The sequence below is a fragment of the Argentina anserina genome, chromosome 7 (genome assembly GCF_933775445.1).
Source record: "Argentina anserina chromosome 7, drPotAnse1.1, whole genome shotgun sequence".
In the NCBI taxonomy this organism is placed as follows: Eukaryota; Viridiplantae; Streptophyta; class Magnoliopsida; order Rosales; family Rosaceae; genus Argentina; species Argentina anserina.
In genome coordinates, this window is record NC_065878.1 from 19,679,689 (window position 1) to 19,700,600 (window position 20,912).

The 20,912-nt window shown below is 38.0% G+C and overlaps 4 protein-coding genes across 4 annotated transcripts; 3 read left to right on the forward strand and 1 right to left on the reverse strand.

Moving 5' to 3' along the window:
• Positions 1-534: 534 nt before the first annotated feature.
• LOC126803745 (L-type lectin-domain containing receptor kinase VIII.2-like) lies at positions 535-1,638 on the forward strand. The gene has a single exon (XM_050531490.1). The coding sequence runs from the start codon at positions 535-537 to the stop codon at positions 1,636-1,638; it is 1,104 nt and encodes a 367-aa protein (XP_050387447.1).
• A 4,309-nt stretch (positions 1,639-5,947) lies between these two features.
• Positions 5,948-8,262, forward strand: LOC126803283 (proline transporter 2-like). The gene is made up of 7 exons (XM_050531067.1): positions 5,948-6,206; positions 6,313-6,537; positions 6,634-6,728; positions 6,818-7,007; positions 7,111-7,235; positions 7,418-7,633; positions 7,732-8,262. The coding sequence occupies exons 1-7, from the start codon at positions 6,116-6,118 to the stop codon at positions 8,107-8,109; spliced, it is 1,320 nt and encodes a 439-aa protein (XP_050387024.1). The 5' UTR covers positions 5,948-6,115; the 3' UTR covers positions 8,110-8,262.
• A 234-nt stretch (positions 8,263-8,496) lies between these two features.
• LOC126803287 (uncharacterized) lies at positions 8,497-10,621 on the reverse strand. The gene is made up of 3 exons (XM_050531071.1): positions 10,538-10,621; positions 9,524-9,772; positions 8,497-8,791 (listed from the first exon to the last, which is right to left on the reverse strand). The coding sequence occupies exon 2, from the start codon at positions 9,766-9,768 to the stop codon at positions 9,535-9,537; it is 234 nt and encodes a 77-aa protein (XP_050387028.1). The 5' UTR covers positions 9,769-9,772; positions 10,538-10,621; the 3' UTR covers positions 8,497-8,791; positions 9,524-9,534.
• Positions 10,622-11,717: 1,096 nt separating this feature from the next.
• Positions 11,718-20,101, forward strand: LOC126803746 (O-fucosyltransferase 28-like). The gene is given in 10 exon segments (XM_050531491.1): positions 11,718-11,749; positions 11,751-11,981; positions 12,109-12,185; positions 12,279-12,349; positions 12,432-12,520; positions 12,611-12,743; positions 12,844-13,073; positions 13,237-13,382; positions 19,371-19,704; positions 19,885-20,101. Coding segments are annotated over 10 exon segments (1,560 nt in total).
• Positions 20,102-20,912: the final 811 nt, after the last annotated feature.

Here is a 20,912-nt window from a genome sequence, read left to right on the forward strand (position 1 = left end):
CTCCCATCAATGGCTTCCGTGACTTCTTCCGTGAGTTCAACCGAGAATCCAAGAAGCTCTGGTTTCTTGCCGGCCCCGCCATCTTCACTTCACTATGTCAGTACTCTCTTGGTGCCATCACTCAAGTCTTCGCCGGCCAGGTCAGCACCATCGACCTCGCCGCCGTCTCCGTCGAGAACTCGGTCATCGTTGGATTCTGCTTTGGCGCTTTGGTACTTTAATCCTATATTCCAATTTCAGCAATGGATTCTATATGATTAAGCTCAAAGCCTCATACTCTCAAACACCAGATAAACCTTTCTACGTAAACAGTAAACTACTTAATACTCTAAAAACAGGAACAAAACTCACGCCGTTTCAAAAACCCGCTAAGCTCTCGGAGAGTGGGTGCATTCCAGAAATTACCCGGCCATACATAGTAAAAATAGAAACATCTATTTTGGCCGAATATATATAGCAACGTTGAAACCGTTTAGATTTCGGGTCAATACTGCAAAACCACAACACTGGTTTTTCTGAAACTAAACCACCACCATGGCTAAGTCCACCATTTCCAGCTGCAGTTTCCCCTCCATTTTGCTCCTCTTCCCTTTCTACTCTCTAACCCTAACCCTAATTGCAACACCCATTTCCTCTTCTTCGCTCCAATCCCTTCCCACCAACCCTAATTTCGATTCCCAAATTGCCCTCCTCGGCGACGCCGCGGACGGCGGCGCTTACGTGAACTTAACCCGCACATCGGCCCCGAGCTCCGGTCTCCTCCTCCGCCGTAAGCCCTTTAAGTTGGTGGAGGCGAATCTCAGCAATCCGGTGTCGTTTTCGTCTGAATTGGTCTTCTCTATCACTCCCGGCGCCGGCGATGGGATCGTCGTCGTTTTTTCTCCCGGCGATTTGGGGTCCAAATTCTCCGGGAAAGGCCCATATGGGTTTGACGGTGAGAGTCGATTTCTGGGTATTGAATTTGATACTGAAATGAATCAAAATGTGAATGATGTGAATGCGAATCATATTGGGGTCAATGTGGGTAGCTTTGTATCTGTGATTGTTGGGAATGTTTCGGAGTTGGGTTTGGTGCTTAATAGTGGAGAAAAGATGAAATCTTGGATTGATTATGATGCTAGTTCGAAGCGATTAGAGATAAGGTTGAGCAAGATGGGTGATCCGAGGCCTTATAATCCTATTGTTGCCTATGGTATAGATTTTTCGGCAATGTGGAAAGATGAGGATGTCAATGTAGGTATAAGCTCGTCAAATTCGAATGGCAGTTCCTCATCGCAGATTAGTAGTGTGTACTCGTGGAGTTTTAGGCTGAGAAATGTTCCGAGGATGCATTCGCTTCCGGTGAACCCAAGGGGTTATTGGGATGACCAGCATGGTGAAGATGCAAGGTTGCATAAGCCGATGGCATGTCCGTTGTCAGTTCTTGCTGGAATTATTTTCATGACTGGATGTGGAGCTCTGGTTTCGTTTGTTGTGCTGTTTTTGTGGGCTATAATTGTTAACAGGCACACGGTTTTCCCTGCTGAGTTTCCGGTGAAGCCTAATCCTACGGATTTCAGGTATGAGAAGATCAGTGTAGTTGTAGAGGAGGATGCAGATGGAGATGCAGATGCAGTTGCAGATGGTGTTAAGAGGTAGAACCTGAAAGGCGCACCCTTTTTGCTGTGGATGTAGTGGTTCCGATTATGTGAAGAACAATTCTGTTGTTCATTTTGTGCATTCTATTAGGCAACTCGGATGCAGTTAGTTCTGCAATGTATGGTTAATGTGCAAAATATAGCTCTATGTTTTCCTTCATTCCACTCGGCTGTATTTGTGCAGTTTTACCATGTATAAAGTTCACCACTTCCTAGCTATATCATTTTGAAAGGCTATGGTTTATTTCCTAGATTCCTTTGCCTATAATGAAAAGTTGCCAGTTTTTGTAGAACCTCATTCATTCATGAAATGGGAAACAGAACAAATACATGATATGATACTTGTATCCGTTCCAACATGGTTCTCATTGATTGCTTTATATTTTTCTGTAATAGCAGTACCGAGAGTTCTCCTTGGGAATTACTTCAGCATAAACATTAAGCTCCGAAACCATTCGAGAGATACCATACTCTACTTCGAGTTTGAAATGATCTTTGTCTCCCAACTATGGTTTCGAGTTTTCAGATGAGCTTAATCTTTCATAAGCCTGACAAGTACTTTTCCTATTAGTATTGGGAACCTTAAATGAGAACAGCTTTCTCCACGGTGTTTTAGCCGTGTTGGTATTCAGCAATTCTTCGTCATGAGAGAATATAATATCCTATGGTGGTGAATTTCTGTGTTTGTTATGTAATTGACTCTCCAAAAATACGAGTATGAATAATATCCTAGTTGTTCTGCACTTCCGCATAGACTTGTCAGCCACGGAATGCGTATGTGCTTCTGCATATTCTTTTGTTCTCTGAACGTTATATGTCGTTCGTAAGTCGTTAGTGGGATTAGCATCAGCGCACCTGATGATTGAATGATTCATCATATCAGTGACTACTTTGAGAAAGCTTTAGGAAAACAAAATACTGGAGCAGACAGCAAAGTAGAACAACACCATCTGTTCTGGTTTCTTTCTAAGAACAATTCAAACCTAAAACCTTGGCCTGCAAGCAAAGGAATCATCACTTTATCAATCACCATAACCTAAACAAATGCAAATTGAAAGGAGACTGATCAATGCAAACAAATCGTTGTGGGATCGAGCATATGATAAAGATCAACGAGCCTTAAGAGATAGATGCCCTGTTGTTTCTATACCGTTCCTAAAGTAGCTCAGTGGGTTTCAGGCGAGAGGTCTTTACATTTCCCAATCACATTCAGGTTCTGGGAATCCATGAAAAGTTGATCTGTTATGAATTTATTCTCGTATATACGGCACTTCTTCATAAACATATATGTGATCAAGAAACCCACCATTGTTTTCAGTCAAAAAAGAAGGTTTGATAAAGAAGAAACCCACCATTGTTTTCGCTCTTTGATCATAATTAATAAGTAACGTCACAGAGTTTATTAACACTCAATCATTACTCTAATTGCTGTGAATATATGTCGTCTTGACTTGGGACTTGACTTTAAATAAATTTGCTGATCTCTTAAGTTCATCTTGAATTATAACTCTTCATAGAAATGTCAATCAGTTAAATAGTGTCACGATACGTCAATGCTCTGAATCTCCTTCTTAATTATTATCGGTCATATAGTCTTTTATGACATTTCACATGTGAATGCTCTGAATATGTCTTGTTTTCAAGATTAAGTCGCAGTCAACAGAAGACTTTGGACTTTCAATTCATTTCATGAATTATATTTAGGTGTTTTCTTCGCTTTTACTAGAATAGTGAGATATGTGATCATATGCAAGAGCCTCTCATTGCACTTGCTCGCCCCCTATAGGCCAGTATATACAATCATTGTAGGTGCTTTGAATTGTGGCCAATTTTATCTTACCATTATTCATGTTTTTAATGCTGCGTTCCCATATTGACAACGATGTCCAACCATCACATTTCGTATGGAAGCAAACTTCAATAGCAGGCTGGCAACCCTCATTTTTCAAATATAATAGCACTATGCAACCATGCTTCTTTTTAAATTAGTATGACTAACTCTAATATCAAAATTTTCTTGAAGGAAGGACTAGAATGGTAGCTCTCACACCGTTGTCATTAATGAAATCGTATAATACAAGGAGGGGGACAAAGAACCTGAACCTCATATTGTAGAAACATCTCGAAATAATGTCAAGAGACACAATACAACCTATGCATTCTAACACGCACAAACTAGCAAACAATGCAACATTGACAACTCTATTTCCTTTATAATTTTGGCGACATACCGGAACGATAATGCTCATGCAGAGCAATAAGATACTATGTATATAAGCTTTCCCACTATGCTGACACTGGAACTTACCAGAAGTATTACGTTTCATCTTGCCATTAAGAGGCTGCAACCATTTGACAAAATAAGGAACTCGCTGCCTTATTAGAGCAGACATGGCACGCATTGTAATTACCAGGACATAACCCACATCTTCTTATTGAAAACAACAAAAGATTAAAAACTAAAAAAACATCATAACATAAAAATAAAAACATAATTTCCCTATATGGGCTTTTTCCCATGACCCAAGCTCAGCCAAATAACAAAGCCCAAGCCCAAGTCACGGTCTCACCCGAAGAAATAAGGAGACAACAAGCTGCTAATAGAGCTCGACCTAACTTCATCGCTGCACATCCTTCCAACTACCATCGGTGCTGCCGATCTGAAACCGCTAGACCACATGTGCCTTCCAACCCTCCTCGTGAATGTACAATGAAAAAGCTCAATCAACCACAACATCTTTTGAGCATATCAAACCGAAGGAAATCAATCCAGATCCGAATCTGATATGACAAATCAAAACCCTTGCATGATGCCACGAGAACAACCACCACACGCCGCTTCTGCCAACCCATCATCAAGCGCTGCTGCTGACCCAGCTAGCAAAAGTTACCACCATTTCCTTCATCTTTACCGCACAAACCACCACAAGATCTCCCTACCTAGCCACCACCGCACATAGGACATGAGAACCACTATTGCCAGTCCGACAACGTCACTGAAAGGCATGCCGTCAGACCAGACTCTCACTTCCACAAGCCGCTGCTCTAGGGTTTGAGAGAGAGGAGATGAGAGAAAAAAAAACCTAATTTCACGAATTTTTCCGAAGGCAACTCTAATATTGAATGAGTAAATTTAGGTTTTCAATTGTTTTGTTTAATGTAGGGTAAGGAGCTTCTATTTATACTTCTAAAAATAACACTTAGACCTCTCTTTTTTTTCAAAATTCGTTTTGACTTTTTAATGCATGTGAAATTATTAAAAAGATAAATAAAAATGAAAAAAAAACAAGAGAATTCTCAACCTTCCTATTTTAAAATAGCGAATATAAATGTTTTTTTTCTTTTGCATCAATAATTTAATTAGCCCAATTCGGAATAAGAAGATGATTTAATTACTTTTATTTTTTATCATTAAAATACAATAAATAACATTGTTCATTTTCATGTATCAATTGAAAAACTACATATAATTTTTAATAGATTTCGGTTAGGGTCTGAGAGAAAAATATTTGTTCAATAGATGTTATAATTTTTCATGTTAATTTTACTATTCGGCGAGTTTCAAATCAATAAATGAAAAAAAATTATGAATTATGAATTTAGGAGTGGAAGAGAAAATTAATTTGAGAAGATTGATTATATAATTATTAAGAATTTTTTGAGTTGTTTCTAATAATTGAAAATAAAAGTAGAATTAGAAATATATTAATAAATAATATATTGATTTGACATCTAATAATAATAACATATTGATTATAGATATTTTCAGAAAAATAAGGAGGTTTAAAATAACATTTTAATTATTAGTAAAAAAAAAGATATACTAAATAAGGAGGTATAAATATTTTTTGAGAAATATGAATAGGTGTTCCAAATCGGATATTTGAAAAAAGAAAAGGTTAATCTGGCATAACTATTTTGTTAACAATGCCCTGCAATAATAGCAGAGATAATATTGTTTAAAAAAACAAAAACAAAATCCCGCTATATCTGTGAAGGCAGTTGCTACCGGTCATAAGAACGCGCCAATAATTACGAGGTAACTGGATACAATTCGGTGCCGCATACGTGGCACTCTCCCATTGCTCGCCGGAACACGTCCCCGCACTCCCAAAAAAGGCAAAATCTATACGACCCAATTACACGGAGAGCAGGAATTTAAAATAATCCTATTTTTCGGGACCCTCCTCAGACCTCTCGCGAGTGACCGCCACGCGCCTCCGGAAAGAAAGAAAAACACGGCGGAAAATAAAACTAAAAAAGCCTCGTTCTTTTTGTTTGTTTCAGTTGTCTAAATTGAATAGACTTTACCGGGGACTCGTAGAAATTTCCCACGCTTGAAATTCGCAGTATAAAAGAGAGAGACTGTCGCACCGTTCAGGGCTACGCTGGCTGTGATTTCTGAAGCGGAGGACGAACCACAAGTTCAGGAGGAGCAGTCTCATTGGCTCTTGCAGAACCTAATCACCCCGGAGGAAATGAACGCCTCCGAAGTCGTCCATTCCAAAGTCTACGACGAAGAGACCGTCGGCGACGATGTCCCCCAAACCGCGCATCAAATCAGCACAGGTCCCATTTTCTGTTTCATCTTGACAATTGAAAGTAAGGCCCAAATATATATATATTGTTGGGGGGAATCTGAGACGTGTTTGTTGTTGTTGGTGTGTGGAAACAGATTCATGGTTCCAAGCGGGGTTTGTGCTGACGACTGGAATCAACAGTGCGTATGTGCTGGGGTATTCGGGGACTGTGATGGTGCCGCTGAGTTGGGTAGGCGGTGTGGTCGGTTTGATTCTAGCCACTGCTATATCACTCTATGCCAACACGCTGATTGCCAAGCTCCATTTACTTGGGGGGAAGCGGCACATCAGATACAGGGACCTTGCAGGGTTCATATACGGTAGGATTGGCTGTATTCATCCTTTTAATTTTAGCGTTCTCAGTTGCGCGGTTAAGACTTAAAGAGTACTAATGAGAGAGGGGTGTTGGATTGCAGGGAAGAAAGCGTATGGACTCACATGGGGATTTCAGTATGTGAATCTTTTCATGATCAACACTGGCTATATTATTTTGGCCGGTTCAGCACTCAAGGTGAGATTAAGCTTAGGACTTGGAGTTGTTTACTAGTATGAGTGGGAGTTTGAGTTGTATTAGTAAGGTTTGCGGTCATTATAACGCAGGCTGCCTATGTTCTGTTCCGGGATGACAGTGCTATGAAACTGCCTCACTTTATTGCCATAGCTGGTTTTGTGTGTGCATTGTTTGCTATTGGGATACCACACCTGTCCGCACTGAGGGCTTGGCTGGGGGTTTCGACAGTCTTGAGCTTGGTCTATATTATTGTAGCACTGGTCCTGTCTCTTAAAGATGGTAAGGATCATACAAAAAAGATTGTCTTTGCTGGAAGTTCTGTCATTTGTCATCTGTTTATCTAGCTAATTTTGATTCAGAATATACTGTTATGTTGTTGTAGGAGTCAAAGCACCACCTAGGGATTATGGCATCCCTGGGACACATGTAGGCAAAATATTTACTACCATTGGAGCAGCTGCTAACCTTGTTTTCGCATTCAATACTGGAATGCTTCCCGAGATACAGGTACCTTGAGTTCACATCCATCGTCTACATTAATCTGAACAAAAACCAAATAGTGCAGAATCCTTGATCTAGGAATAACTTTCTTCGACCTCTTCAAGTTTAAGCAGTTTATGTTCCTATGCTCAGCTTGATCTGCGTGTTATTTCTTGTTCACTCGATTTCTCGCTATGTTTGTGTGACAGGCTACAGTGAGGAAGCCAGCGGTTGAAAACATGCTAAAAGCTCTGTACTTTCAGTTCACAGCTGGTGTTTTGCCAATGTATGCAGTAACTTTTGTAGGCTATTGGGCATATGGAAACTCAACATCAGCTTACTTGCTCAGTAACGTAAGCGGACCAGTTTGGGTGAAGACATTTGCTAATATCTCTGCCTTCCTGCAATCGGTCATTGCTTTGCATGTATATCTTTTCTTCCCACTTTTTACTCTCTGAAATCTCTTTTCTTGTGAATTTTTCTGCAACTTTACTAATCGAGTATTCATTCACCGAGTCTTTAGATATTTGCAAGTCCAATGTATGAGTACTTGGACACGAAGTTTGGGATTAAAGGAAGTGCATTCAAAATCCAGAACTTGACCTTCAGAATCACAGTTAGAGGCGGCTATCTTGCTCTGAACACATTGGTTTCAGCTCTTTTGCCATTCCTTGGGGATTTCATGAGTCTCACGGGAGCCATCAGCACATTTCCTCTTACATTCATTCTCGCAAACCACATGTACCTGGTGGCAAAGAAGGACAAGCTCACTACATCACAAAAGCTCTGGCATTGGCTAAATATTTGCGTCTTTAGCTTCTTGTCAGTTGCAGCCCTGATATCGGCCTTGAGGCTCATTGCAGTTCATTCCAAACAATACCACGTCTTTGCTGATCTATGATTACTTTCTTCGTATTTATCTTCTTCTTTTCAATATTTATCAGTCAATTGTACTTGGTATGCATTTAGGCTGTACTTTTTCTATAGCTTAAGCATCAAATAATATCAGATCAAAGGGCCAAAAAAGGAAAGAAAAATAAATAGCATAGATTCTCCACATGTTTGGTTCCTCGGCTTTGTGAGCTGAAGTAGCAAAATAGCTTCTGTTAATAGCTCGATCACCTTCTACAATGTGAATAGGGTGATAAACACGATATTTCATGTGCTTGTCATTCATGACATAAACAAGTTTATTAATAACAATAGAATGCTGGATTGTTTATGGTAAACATTTGCTAATGTTTTACTAGATATCTGAGGTCACAAGTTCTTATCGGTGCCAGTGATTTTCACCAAGTGCTCCCCTTGCAAGTGTACCCAAGTCTTCATTTACATGAATAAGTTTGTGCAGACACATAATACCAATCAAGAAGACAACTTATCATGATCATCAGAGACATATCTCCAAACAGTTACTATCTAAAGTAATCAGGTTTCGAACAATGAGGTGAAAGATCTATTTCAAGCACACAAATAGCAAACACTATCTAACAACCTAATGCTCAGCTTTCCAAAAAGAAAAAAACAGGCGATGTAAGTAGCACTTGGCAGACTCCTCGAAAGTTTATGAATCTGCACAAAACCTGCATTAAGAAACAGAAAGATTCAACAACTAGCAGCAGTAAAGAAAGAACTAATCCCCTTAAAAAAAGAAAAGAAAAAAAAAGAACTAATCCAAGCTCAAGTAATAAAAGGCAGCATGACATATCCTACTATCACCATGGGTAACATATCCTACTATCATGAACCTGACAGCTATGGTATTAACAATTTTCTGCATGGACAGAGACTGAAAGCAATCTAACCAGTTGTTGCTTACTTGGTGGTATGACAGTTGAAATGAGGTGCAAACATTTTCAACCACCACTTCTTCTTTTTTCCCTATGACATTTTATTATTGTATAGTGAAGCACTGGAATCACAAACTGCATACTACTCCCAACAACAGATACTAGATGAAACCTCAGGGCTGTGCTAACTGAAGTGCTCAACCAAATACACTACTAGAATTTAAAAAAAAAAGATAACTTTTTAGAGTTAGTTTGTTGAGAATATACGATGCAAAGGAAAAGAAGGAAGAGGAACCAAAAAAGGTTCCGACTTTGGAACACATTGACTCTCAACAACCTAGATGTTGAGGTTACAACTTTAATCCACAATCCACCCTCTCCTCCAATGCTAAAACTCTGAAAATCATATGTGGCCATCTAGTTTAGAAATTTGTACTAATCCAAGATTATAATAAACGTATATCCAAACAAGTAAGACAAAGATCATTATCCCTTAGACATAGGAATCTAAATTTTAACTCTTACCTCAATTGGCATCATCCAGATATCAATTTTACAACAATGCAGATGGAATTAAGTAGCACGAGAGGAACTCTCAGGTACTGTGTTGCATAAATGAGACCTATAATCTGTCCCTTCAATGACTTTGTCCTGCCGACAGAGAATTCTGAGAAGCTCCATCCCCTAGGCGCAAGGAACCGGTCCTCATTTAGTATTGCAAGAGCATTTGCAAGCAGCAGGAAGCCTTCTAGTAGCGTCCACAAACCCATTTACCTGTAAAATGAATAATAAGATTGACACAAGTATAAAATTCAATCTCCCTTACTTCATAGCATAAAATGAAAGCAAGAACTGCTTCTCTGCGAAATCTGAATACACATTTATGAACTTGCCATAGTCTCAAAGACAAAATCTTATTTAGAAATATTTAGACATAGAAATCCCACCCAATCTATATCAAAGGAGCATCATTTCGATGAAACTAGCAATCCAAGACTACACCTTTACATTATACAAACTAGATCTAAACCAAGATCATTCAGCAGAGTAGTATTAGCTGTGTGCTTTACTCAATCTCGACGCAAGCTATATCCGAAAACTCTGCGCTATCTAAGTAGCTAAAAACAAAACTAACATGAGTTCTGCCCCAATTTAGGAAAGACAAAAACAGTGTCATAAATGATTGATCATGAACTAGATCTTAGATCGAACAATTACGTAAGTGACTTTGTGCATAAGATTGAACTATCTTTAGCTCCATAACATCCTAAACCATCGTTTACAACAGCTCTAACAGAAATCTTTATTACTTCCCCCAAAGATAAGAAAAACATTATAAATCAAAGCACCCACGAGTTATAAGGCATGAGAAACAAAGAACCAATGTGATGTGGAAGCGTAAATAGAACTCCATTAAGCTAAATCTCCAAGAACAGCCCCATTTCTTAGAGAAATGAAAGCAGAATTGTAAGAGATATGGAGACATTAGATAAAATCTGAAGAGTTGGGAAGAAAGATGCGAAACCCATTGTTACTGACCTGACGGTAAGCTCCTGATCTCTGAGAAAGAGAGAGACTTGAAGATGTGAAAACTGAAAAGCTTCAAACACGATGAGTCCCTGCTCGTAAGGACATCTGCGCTAGTCCTCTCCATTAGTGAGTATAAGAATATTGGGCTCAAATCCGCTACAGCCCAAAACAAAGCAGGCCCTTAAAAACTCAAAAAGTTCTTGTTTGCTATGTCTCGGCTTAATAATTGAAAATTTGGTTTGAATTTAAGCAAATGTTGAGATTCACTTGCCACAAACCTTTATGTATCAGAATTCCGTTACTTAACCATTAAACTTGTGAGTTCACACTTATGTATCAGACTTGTTTGCTATGTCAATGTTCATCATTTGAGTTATATTCATAGATAGTGTTTCAAACTTTTTTTTTTATGTTTGGTTGACTTGCATTATGACTACGGCATTTTTGATTATGTGAATTTCATTTAAATTTATAATTTGTGCGGTGAGAGCATAAAAATCATTTATACTTTTGGACTCCTCTAGATATTATAACGTGACCATGTGGGGCACTGTCATTTGACTTCGAGTAACCAAATTTAACTAACAATTTAGCAGTAACCTACTATGATGAAAAAAAATGTTAAGAGCATTGAAATGCATCATATATGTGAAATCCGAGATTGGGTTATTGATCATAGGGGAAATGTTTTGTTTTAGTTAATAAAGAAAGACACAGTATTGTAAGCATGAGGTTAGGAATTCAGAAAGTTCAGACCTTGAGATAAAATACCAACCATCCTTGTTTTTAATTCGAAATAATATCACAAACACAGAGTCTCCTTCGCCTTATGTTCCGCTCCCCATTCTTACTATGAATTCCTTAATAGAGTAATTATTCTGTGGACCCGTCACATCACGTGACACTGCCATGTGGTGTACTCAGCCAATCATATTACGCTATGGTATAATTAATATACACGCGGTGAAAATGACAAAAGTTTGTTTACATATAAGAACCAATAAATAACAATCACAGTAAAAAATAGACCAATAACATTAAAGGGTACACCGTACAACACGTGGAATATGTGGCGGGTATATATAATAATGTATCTTTATTGAGATGAAAACCAATAAGAAATTACTACACTAAGCTCCTCTTCTTCATTTTCACCCCACGTTGATCACCTCCTCTTCTTATTTCTTCCATGATGAAGAGACGGTTGTTTGCAGCCACAGTGTCAACAAGATGCCATTAACGCCATGTTCTTCAGCAGCAGGCTGTTGAAGTTTGCAAAGCTTTTGAGGAGAGGAAGACGGGTTTTCGTGGTTTTGTTGCTGTTAGGTTTCTTGTCGGTGATGGCAAAGTTTTCTTTGCAGCTGAATGCATTTCAGGATGAGGGAACGGTGCAACATAACATAGTTAGTGAAGGTGACGAGAGTGATAATGTAGCTCTGAAACAGAGTTCCAGGTTAGTTAATGAAACTAATATAATTTTATCTTATTTTTGGTATTGTATTCAATTATAACTAGTTAGGGGTTTGGCATTCTTCTTGTTTTTGGTGATTTAATCCCATCTTTTATTTCATCTCTGCTAGTCAGACTGGTGATATCTGGACGCAACCAAACAGTGAAAACTACTACAAATGCATTATTCGAACAAAGAAGGATCTACGTATGTCGGGAGCCAGTTAGTTATTGGATACACTGAATAATATCTCTCATTTTATTGTGATTAACTCTGCTTATGACGTTTTGTTTGTTACAGTGAAACAAAATGCAACAAATGGCTATATTATGATCAAGGCCAATGGTGGGTTGAATCAAATGAAGCTCGGGGTATGTGTTCAATCTCAATCATGTCTTCAATATTTGATCCCCTCTCCCTGCAACTGTTCTAAAACAAAAATGTAACTTACAGATAAGTGATATGGTTGCCGTAGCAAAACTTATGAATGCCACTCTTGTTCTCCCTTCTTTAGATCACACATCCTTTTGGACCGATCCAAGGTACACCAAATATCTTCAATAATAGTTTGGTCTATTTGATTAGACTATTATTACTGGTTTATGCATTCACTTTTTGATTGATATGTTCAGTGATTTCAAAGACCATTTCAACTGGAAGAATTTCATGGAAGTCTTAAAAGATGATATAATGATTATAGAGTCACTTCCACACGAGCTTGCAAACCTGAAGCCTCTCCTCAGGGCTCCGATTTCCTGGTCCAAGGTTTGGTCAGAACTGCGCTTACCTTGCTTGGTAAATTTAGTATACGTGAGTAATTTGAATCAAAGTATCTAACAATGGATCACCATTCTAACCAGCCCAGGCTAGTTACTACAGAGGATATATGTCTTCGTTATTGAAGCAGTACAAAGTGCTCAAATTCATTTACACAGATTCCAGATTAGCTAATAATCTTGGAGGTTCATTCCAAAGACTATGCTGCCGTGCAATGTTTGAGGCACTGAGATTCTCACCTGAAATCGAACACCTAGCAATGAAGTTGGTTAACAGATTAAAGAGCAACAATAGTAGATACATTGCTCTCCATTTAAGGTCCACGATTCTATACATATCTGACATGCCTCGCAGATGTTCGTTATGTAATTCTGAATATGCAGAATCTTAACTGAGGATGGAAAACACAAATATTACCATATGAAATTATTTCTTGCTACATTAGTTATTCTGACTAGTGACCAGCACACTATAAATGCAGATATGAAAAGGGCATGCTTTCTTTCACAGGCTGCAGTCACAATCTGACCAAAGATGAAGATAGAGAACTCGCAAAAATAAGGAAACAAACAACTCGCTGGAAGCATAAGACGATCAATGGCACCCGTCATAGACTCCTAGGGGTATGTGATAACATAGCTATCATAACACTAAACCCTAGCTCATTCACACACATCAGGATACGAAATACTGAGAAACAGAGAGAAGAAGAAGAAGTTGAACCTGGAGAATCTCACTTTCTTAGCAATTGCAGAAACGTTTTTCTTTCACACAAAACAACTGATACAACTACAGGTATTTATAGCTATTACAATTATTACAAGTGAAAGCTCCTAGGGGTATGTGATAACATAGCTATCATAACACTAAACCCTAGCTCATTCACACACATCAGGATACGAAATACTGAGAAACAAAGAGAAGAAGAAGAAGTTGAACCTGGAGAATCTCACTTTCTTAGCAATTGCAGAAACGTTTTTCTTTCACACAAAACAACTGATACAACTACAACTATTTATAGCTATTACAATTATTACAAGTGAAAATATCTTTATTCCCTAAAAACCACGTCAGCCTCACACAAAAAGACAACTGTATCACACTGAAAACCAAGCTCAATTATTCATGATGGAACTATCACTAACACTCCCCCTCAATCTCAGCAAGAGTGACCAGGTTGAGATTGCCTGCATGATTTCGAAATATAGGACTGTGCAAACCTTTTGTGAAAATGTCTGCAGTCTGATTTTCAGTTGGAACATATTCAAGAAGAAGATCACGTTTCTGAACTCTTTCTCGGACAAAATGAAAATCATTGTCAAGATGTTTGATTCTAGAATGAAACACTGGATTGGTACTTAGAGCAAGAGCAGAAAGGCTGTCACACTTCAACAAAGGTGGAGCAAGAACTCTTATTCTCAGATCACATAATACTTGTCTTAACCAAGAAATTTCAGCTGCAGTATTAGCAAGTGCCCTGTATTCAGCTTCTGTTGAACTCCTAGATACATAACCTTACTTTTTAGACTTCCAAGAGATAGGACAATTACCAAAAAAACAACAAAACCAGTAGTTGATCTTCTTTGATTTATTTCACCAGACCAATCAGCATCACAATATGTTGTTATGTAAGGATTATTTTCACCAAATTTATAAAATAATCCCTTGTGCATTGTTTTCTGAAGATATCTCAAAATTCTCTTTACTGAAGCAAAATGTATGTCAGTTGGAGCAGACATGAATTGGCAAACAGTATTAACAGCATAAGCTATGTCCAGTCTAGTGAAAGTCAAGTACTGCAGTGCACCAACAAGACTTCTATAGAGAGAAGGATTTGAGAAAGGAGTACCTTCATTTTTCAAAAGATGAACATGAGGCAAACAAGGAGAGTTGCATCCTGTACATGTACTCATTCCTGCTCTAGAAATGAGATCTTTAGCATATTTATCTTGAGACAGAAACAAGCCTTTCTTATGATATTGTACATTAATTCCAAGAAAGTATGACATAACACCCATATCTTTCATGTTAAACAAAGAACCGAGTTCCAAAATGACCTCATTTATACCCTGCTTGTCTGAACCGGTCATGACTATATCATCCACATACAATAACAATATAATGATACCATGATCAGAATGTCTCATAAACAAACTCGGATCAGAATGAGTGAATTTAAAGCCTAGTCCAGGGAGAAAATTAGTGAACTTCTCATGCCAAGCTCTAGGAGCTTGCTTCAACCCATATAATGACTTTTTCAACACGCAAACATAATCTGAATGCACAGAATCAACAAACCCTTGAGGCTGATGCATATAGACTTCTTCTTTCAAATCACCATGAAGGAAAGCATTTTTCACATCTGGCTGTCTGAGATCCCATTTAAACATTGCAGCAAGAGAAAGAACAAGTCTGACAGTACTATGTCTCACCACTGGACTAAATGTTTCATCATAATCTAATCCCTTCTCTTGACTTATCCTTGTGCAACTAAACGAGCTTTGTACCTCTAAATGGAACCATCTGAATTCTTCTTCACTTTATAAATCCATTTACTTCCAACAATATTTTTCCCTTTAGGCAAAGGTACTAACTCCCAAGTACCTTGGTTTTGCAAAGCATCAATTTCCTTTTTCATTGCATCATCCCATTCCTTTAGTCCAGTAGCTGCTTTAAAAGATTTAGGCTTAATAGGATCAGCAATATCCAAGACAGCAGAAAAACCACTAAAAATGGTAATTCCTCAATAATACTCAGATGAGCAATACTAGAGAAAGCACAAAAATCAGTAAAAGTCTTCTTTTTAACTATCTCATTCTTTGCTCGGGTCAACATTGAGTGATGATTGTACCCTTGAGCTTCATCCTGCACAAACATCAAGTCTTGAGGTAGACCCTCATTGTCAACATACTCATTGTTAACACAACCATCTTCATTTTCATTACCTATATCCACATTTTCACTGTTATCTTCTCTATCACAATTACCATCTTTTTCAGTCACACGATTCCCTTCTCCATCACCATTGCCAACATCATCATTATCAATCCTGACACTATTTTCAGACCTTTTACTACCACTAGAACTATCACTGCTACTGCTATCCTCACCATCAACCAAATTAGCTGGAGGCTGTGAAGGTTGAGATACTACAGCTCTCATCTGAGCCCGAGTAAGACCAGTCCAGATAGGCTTAGACGATATAGATGGCTGAGGAGTGGAAGGGCATAAAAGATGATATGGAAAAACTGTTTCATCATGAATGACATGTCTACACATCCACAGTTTATTTTTCTCAATACTATAACAAAATGACCCTTTATACCCAAGAGCATAGCCCAAGAAAACACACCTTGTAGTTCTAGTATCAAGCTTGTCTGAAGAGTAAGGTCTAAGATATGGATAGCAAGCACTACCAAAAACCTTAAGATGCTTAATCTCTGGAACCCTGCCAAAAAGCCTGAAAAATGGTGACTGCATATCAAGAATTCGACAAGGCATTATGTTAATGAGATAAGCACTGTGAGCAACTGCATGAAACCAAAACGGCTTAGGCAACTTAGCTGCAGTCAACAATGTTATGCATGTTTCCACAAGATGTCGATTTTTTCTCTCAGCAATACCATTTTGCTGCAGAGTGTATGGTCAAGTAATATAGTGCAAAATACCCTTATTGTTCAGGAAGTCAGTAAACACCTTGCCATTATACTCACCTCTTCCATCAGTTTGTAATATTTGAATGGATAGATGAAATTGTGTCAACACAAATTGATAGAACTTGACAAAAGTAGCAAACGTATTAGATTTATTGATAAAAGGAAAAATCCAGACAAATCTTGAACAATCATCTATGAAAGTTACATAATACTTGTAACCTTCAATAGAGAGAGATGGAGCTGGTCCCCAAACATCCGAATGAACCTTGTGAAACGGAACTTCTGATCTAGACTTAGACTCGGAAAAAGGTAACCTATGCATTTTACCATATAGACATGACACACAAACTGAATGTGAATCATCTACTGTATCTTGAATACCAGAACAACACAACATCTTGGAAATAATACTTGCAGAAGGATGGCCTAATCTTTGATGCCACAAGGAGGACTTTACTGCAACACCAACAAAAGCTTTGCCCTTTGACACATCAGTTTTAGAAGACTTGAACAGAAACAATCCATCTTTATTGCTCTTTTCTTGAAACAAAGTAGCTCTGGTTGCTTTGTCCTGCACACATATATCTACATCATCCATCACTATATAACAGTGATTGTCCTTACACAGTTTGTTAAAAGACAGCAGATTCACTGCTAGGCTAGGAACATGTAGAACATTATTAAGATGAAAGGTATGTGATGTAGGAGTAATATATGAAGAACCAATATGTTTGACATGCAAACCTTCTCCATTGCCAATAGTAATTGAGTTATTTGTCTCAAAAGGGTGAGCAATGGAAAGGTTCCTGATATCAGCAGTCATGTGATGAGTGGCACCACTATCACCAATCCAAACTTCACTATTAGATGAGGGAAGACTACTAGAATGAGCAGTCATGGCAGTAAGGCTTGCAGGAGGTTTAGCACCTTGATATGCATAATTGCTTATGTTACCACAATCAAGAGCAGTATGCCCTTTTGTTCTACAAATTTGACATACAACAATTTCTGAGCCAGAAGAGCCTGTACCAGTATTCTTAGTTGGACAATTGATTGCAGTGTGACCTCTTTTGTTACACAGTTGACACACTATAGCAGAACTGGAGTTGTTTTTGTATCCACTGTTATAATTTGGCCTGTAATTAGGTGATTCTGGATTGTTCCAACATTTCATGGCAATGTGACCATCTCTGTCACAAAATGTGCACTTAGAATTCTTATAGCACTCTGAAGCAATATGTCCAGTTCTCTCACAAATTTGGCACTCTGCACTTGCATTGCCTTTTGCATTCCAAACTTCTTTACCCTTCCCAGTATTGTAGCTGCTAATGCCCTTGAAATTGTTACCTCTTGCAGCCATTGCAGTCATGGTCAGGGGAGAGTTAAACTGAACCTCAATGTCTCTTTCTGTAGCCAAGAGTTGAGACCTAAAATCTCTAATGGAAATAGTAGTGTCCCTAGCTCGGATGATTGTCTTAATGGTGGAGTACTCTTCAGAAAGGCCATTCAAAGCCACAATGATAATGTCTTCATCACAAATGGTTACTCCAACAGAACTTAACTGATCCCTTGCATGTTTGATACGCAAGAGATACTTATCCACACTTTCAGCACCTTTCTTGATGGTTTGAAGCTCAGTCTTGAGTTGCATGATGTTGGCTCTAGATACAGTAGAAAATTTTTCTTCTAAAGCCGACCAAGCCTCATGAGATGATTTAGTCCCAACAATAATGTCCATAGTGTCTTCTTCTAGAGATGCCATAATCAAACTCACAAGAGCTTTATCACATGCCCTCCATTGTCTGTATTCATCTGAAACATTACTAGTAATCACACCATCATCTGAAACAATAAACCTTATTGGACACTTGTTTGTACCATCAAGGAAGGAGAAAAGATCATTTCCTCCCACCATAGTTCCTTCCAAGGCATACCTCACTTGAAAACTCCACTTCACAAAGTTATTTTCACAAAAGACCAGTAATATCCCACTGAGATGTCATCTTTGATCAGAAGCAAACTATATGAATCACAAAAAAAAAAACAAGAATTAAGTATCAAAGGACTAAGGTCTTAACTTGCAAACCAACTCACATTCTCACATACACCTTCTCTGCCACAATAACACCACACGATTTCCAATGACAGCTCTATCTTCACCATACTTCACAGTATTCCACTTCTACTTTCCATTTCCACTTCCACTTCTACTTCTACAAATTCTTAGTCTACTACTTCCACTTGTATCTCTACAATCTATACGTTCTTCACTTAACTACTGAGATTTACTTTGTCAGATTTCTGAACCAACAGAAGAGACATTTACTACTCAACCAGATCTAATTTCTTTACAGAATCATATTGAACCTCTGAATTTCTACAAATCTGAACTTCAATTTCATAGTCAACTCACAATAGTATAGTCAACATAAGCGGATGAACATGAAATCCAAGCAAAATTAGCTTTAAACACACCGAATCAAATAGCAAGCTAAGAATTTAGCATCAAGAGTCAAAACCTCAGCTTCGATCACAGAGAAAACACGAAGTTGAAGAAGCTAGGGTTTACGAGTAAGCTAGCGGAAGCAAAAATCAACTTGATTCTATACAGATCTCAGTACCAGTCTCAGGATCAAGAGCTGAAGCTCTGATACCATGATAACATAGCTATCATAACACTAAACCCTAGCTCATTCACACACATCAGGATACGAAATACTGAGAAACAGAGAGAAGAAGAAGAAGTTGAACCTGGAGAATCTCACTTTCTTAGCAATTGCAGAAACGTTTTTCTTTCACACAAAACAACTGATACAACTACAGCTATTTATAACTATTACAATTATTACAAGTGAAAATATCTTTATTCCTTAAAAACCACGTCAGCCACACACAAAAGGACAACTGTATCACACTGAAAACCAAGCTCAATTATTCATGATGGAACTATCACTAACAGTATGCCCTATGACCCCAAGAGAGGTTGCTGTGTTTCTACAAGCAATTGGGTTTCCTTCAGATACTAAAGTTTATGTAGCTGCTGGGGAGATATGCGGGAGAGATGGGAATAGACCTCTGAAGGATAAGTACCCCAATTTATACTTCCACTCAAATTTAGCGACTGAAGAAGAGCTGCATCCTTTCAAGAACTTTCACAACCAGCTTGCTGCCTTGGACTACATTGTGGCTTTGTAGAATGATGTGTTCGTTTATTCTTTTGATGGCAATATGGCTAAAACAGTCAAAGGGCATCGACGATTTGAAGGGTTTTGGAAGACGATCAATCCCAACAAGTATGTATAATTAACTAATTTACCAGCCTTATGAACTTGTAATGTTTTAATCGTACCAAGTTCCACATAGATATTCCAACATTACAAATTAATTTAGTAATTAACCATTTCTTTTGAGCTATGATTTTGTAACTTGTAAGGATCATCTTGTAATGAGGGATTGCATTGTTTCCGATGCAGACAACAATTCGTGTCATTGATTGATAAGTTGGACAAGGGAACGATATCTTGGGAAAAATTCTCATCCAAGGTGAAGAAGTTGCATGAAAATAGGATTGGAGCACCATACTTCAGAGTAGCCACAGGTGGCCACAAACTTGAGGATAACTTTTACTCAAGTCCTTTTCCGGGTTGCATCTGTGAAAGGTTCCGAGCCTCATCAACCGTACGTAGCTAAGCAATAATAATAGGGAGAACAAATTTTAAACCTTTTTGCACCGGCGTATATAAATTTATTTTGGACAATATTTGTAATGCTAGCTAGATACAGGAAGCCCGGGAAGGGAATCTTATTTCTTATCCAGTCTTGAAGACCATAAGGCTTGTAATTTGTGAACTCTAACATGATACAAAAAACAACTGTAATTGCAAGACAGAAACATGATCGGTATCTGAAGCAAAGGCTTTTGGCAATTGGCAAAACAAGGTCATGCTAATAGTTATAGATATAAACGGATCATACAAGAACAAGCTAGACAAATAGATTCAGCCAGAGACCAGACAAAACAACTCGAAGTAACAACGGGACTTCAAGGGGTGTAAGGTAGGGTTACACTCCAATTAGACACGGATGCAGAGGTGGGTCCATTTTTTCAAAAGAAATCTAAATTTTATTACATGTTAGAGTATAAAAAAAAGGGTTGAAAGTCAAGACTTTTTCTCTCATCCACCGCTCCATTTTTCTGTTCTCTCTCATATTAGTCATATGCAATCTTTGTCACTCTAAAACTTTAATCACTCTATTTGAAAAATCTTCATCCATAATCTTATTGATTAAGCATTCGCAGGTATATATCGATTGATTCGTATCTATTTCTCATATTAGTTTTTTGGGTTTATTTGCTATGTTTTTCTAAGTTTTCCTATCAATACAAAGTACATATGATAATTCATTTAACTAAAATCTTCTATCTTGTTCCAATAGGCGTAAACTATTATTTTCATGTTGAAATTATCATTGTTCTACCACGAAGTCCTTAAATTTTTTT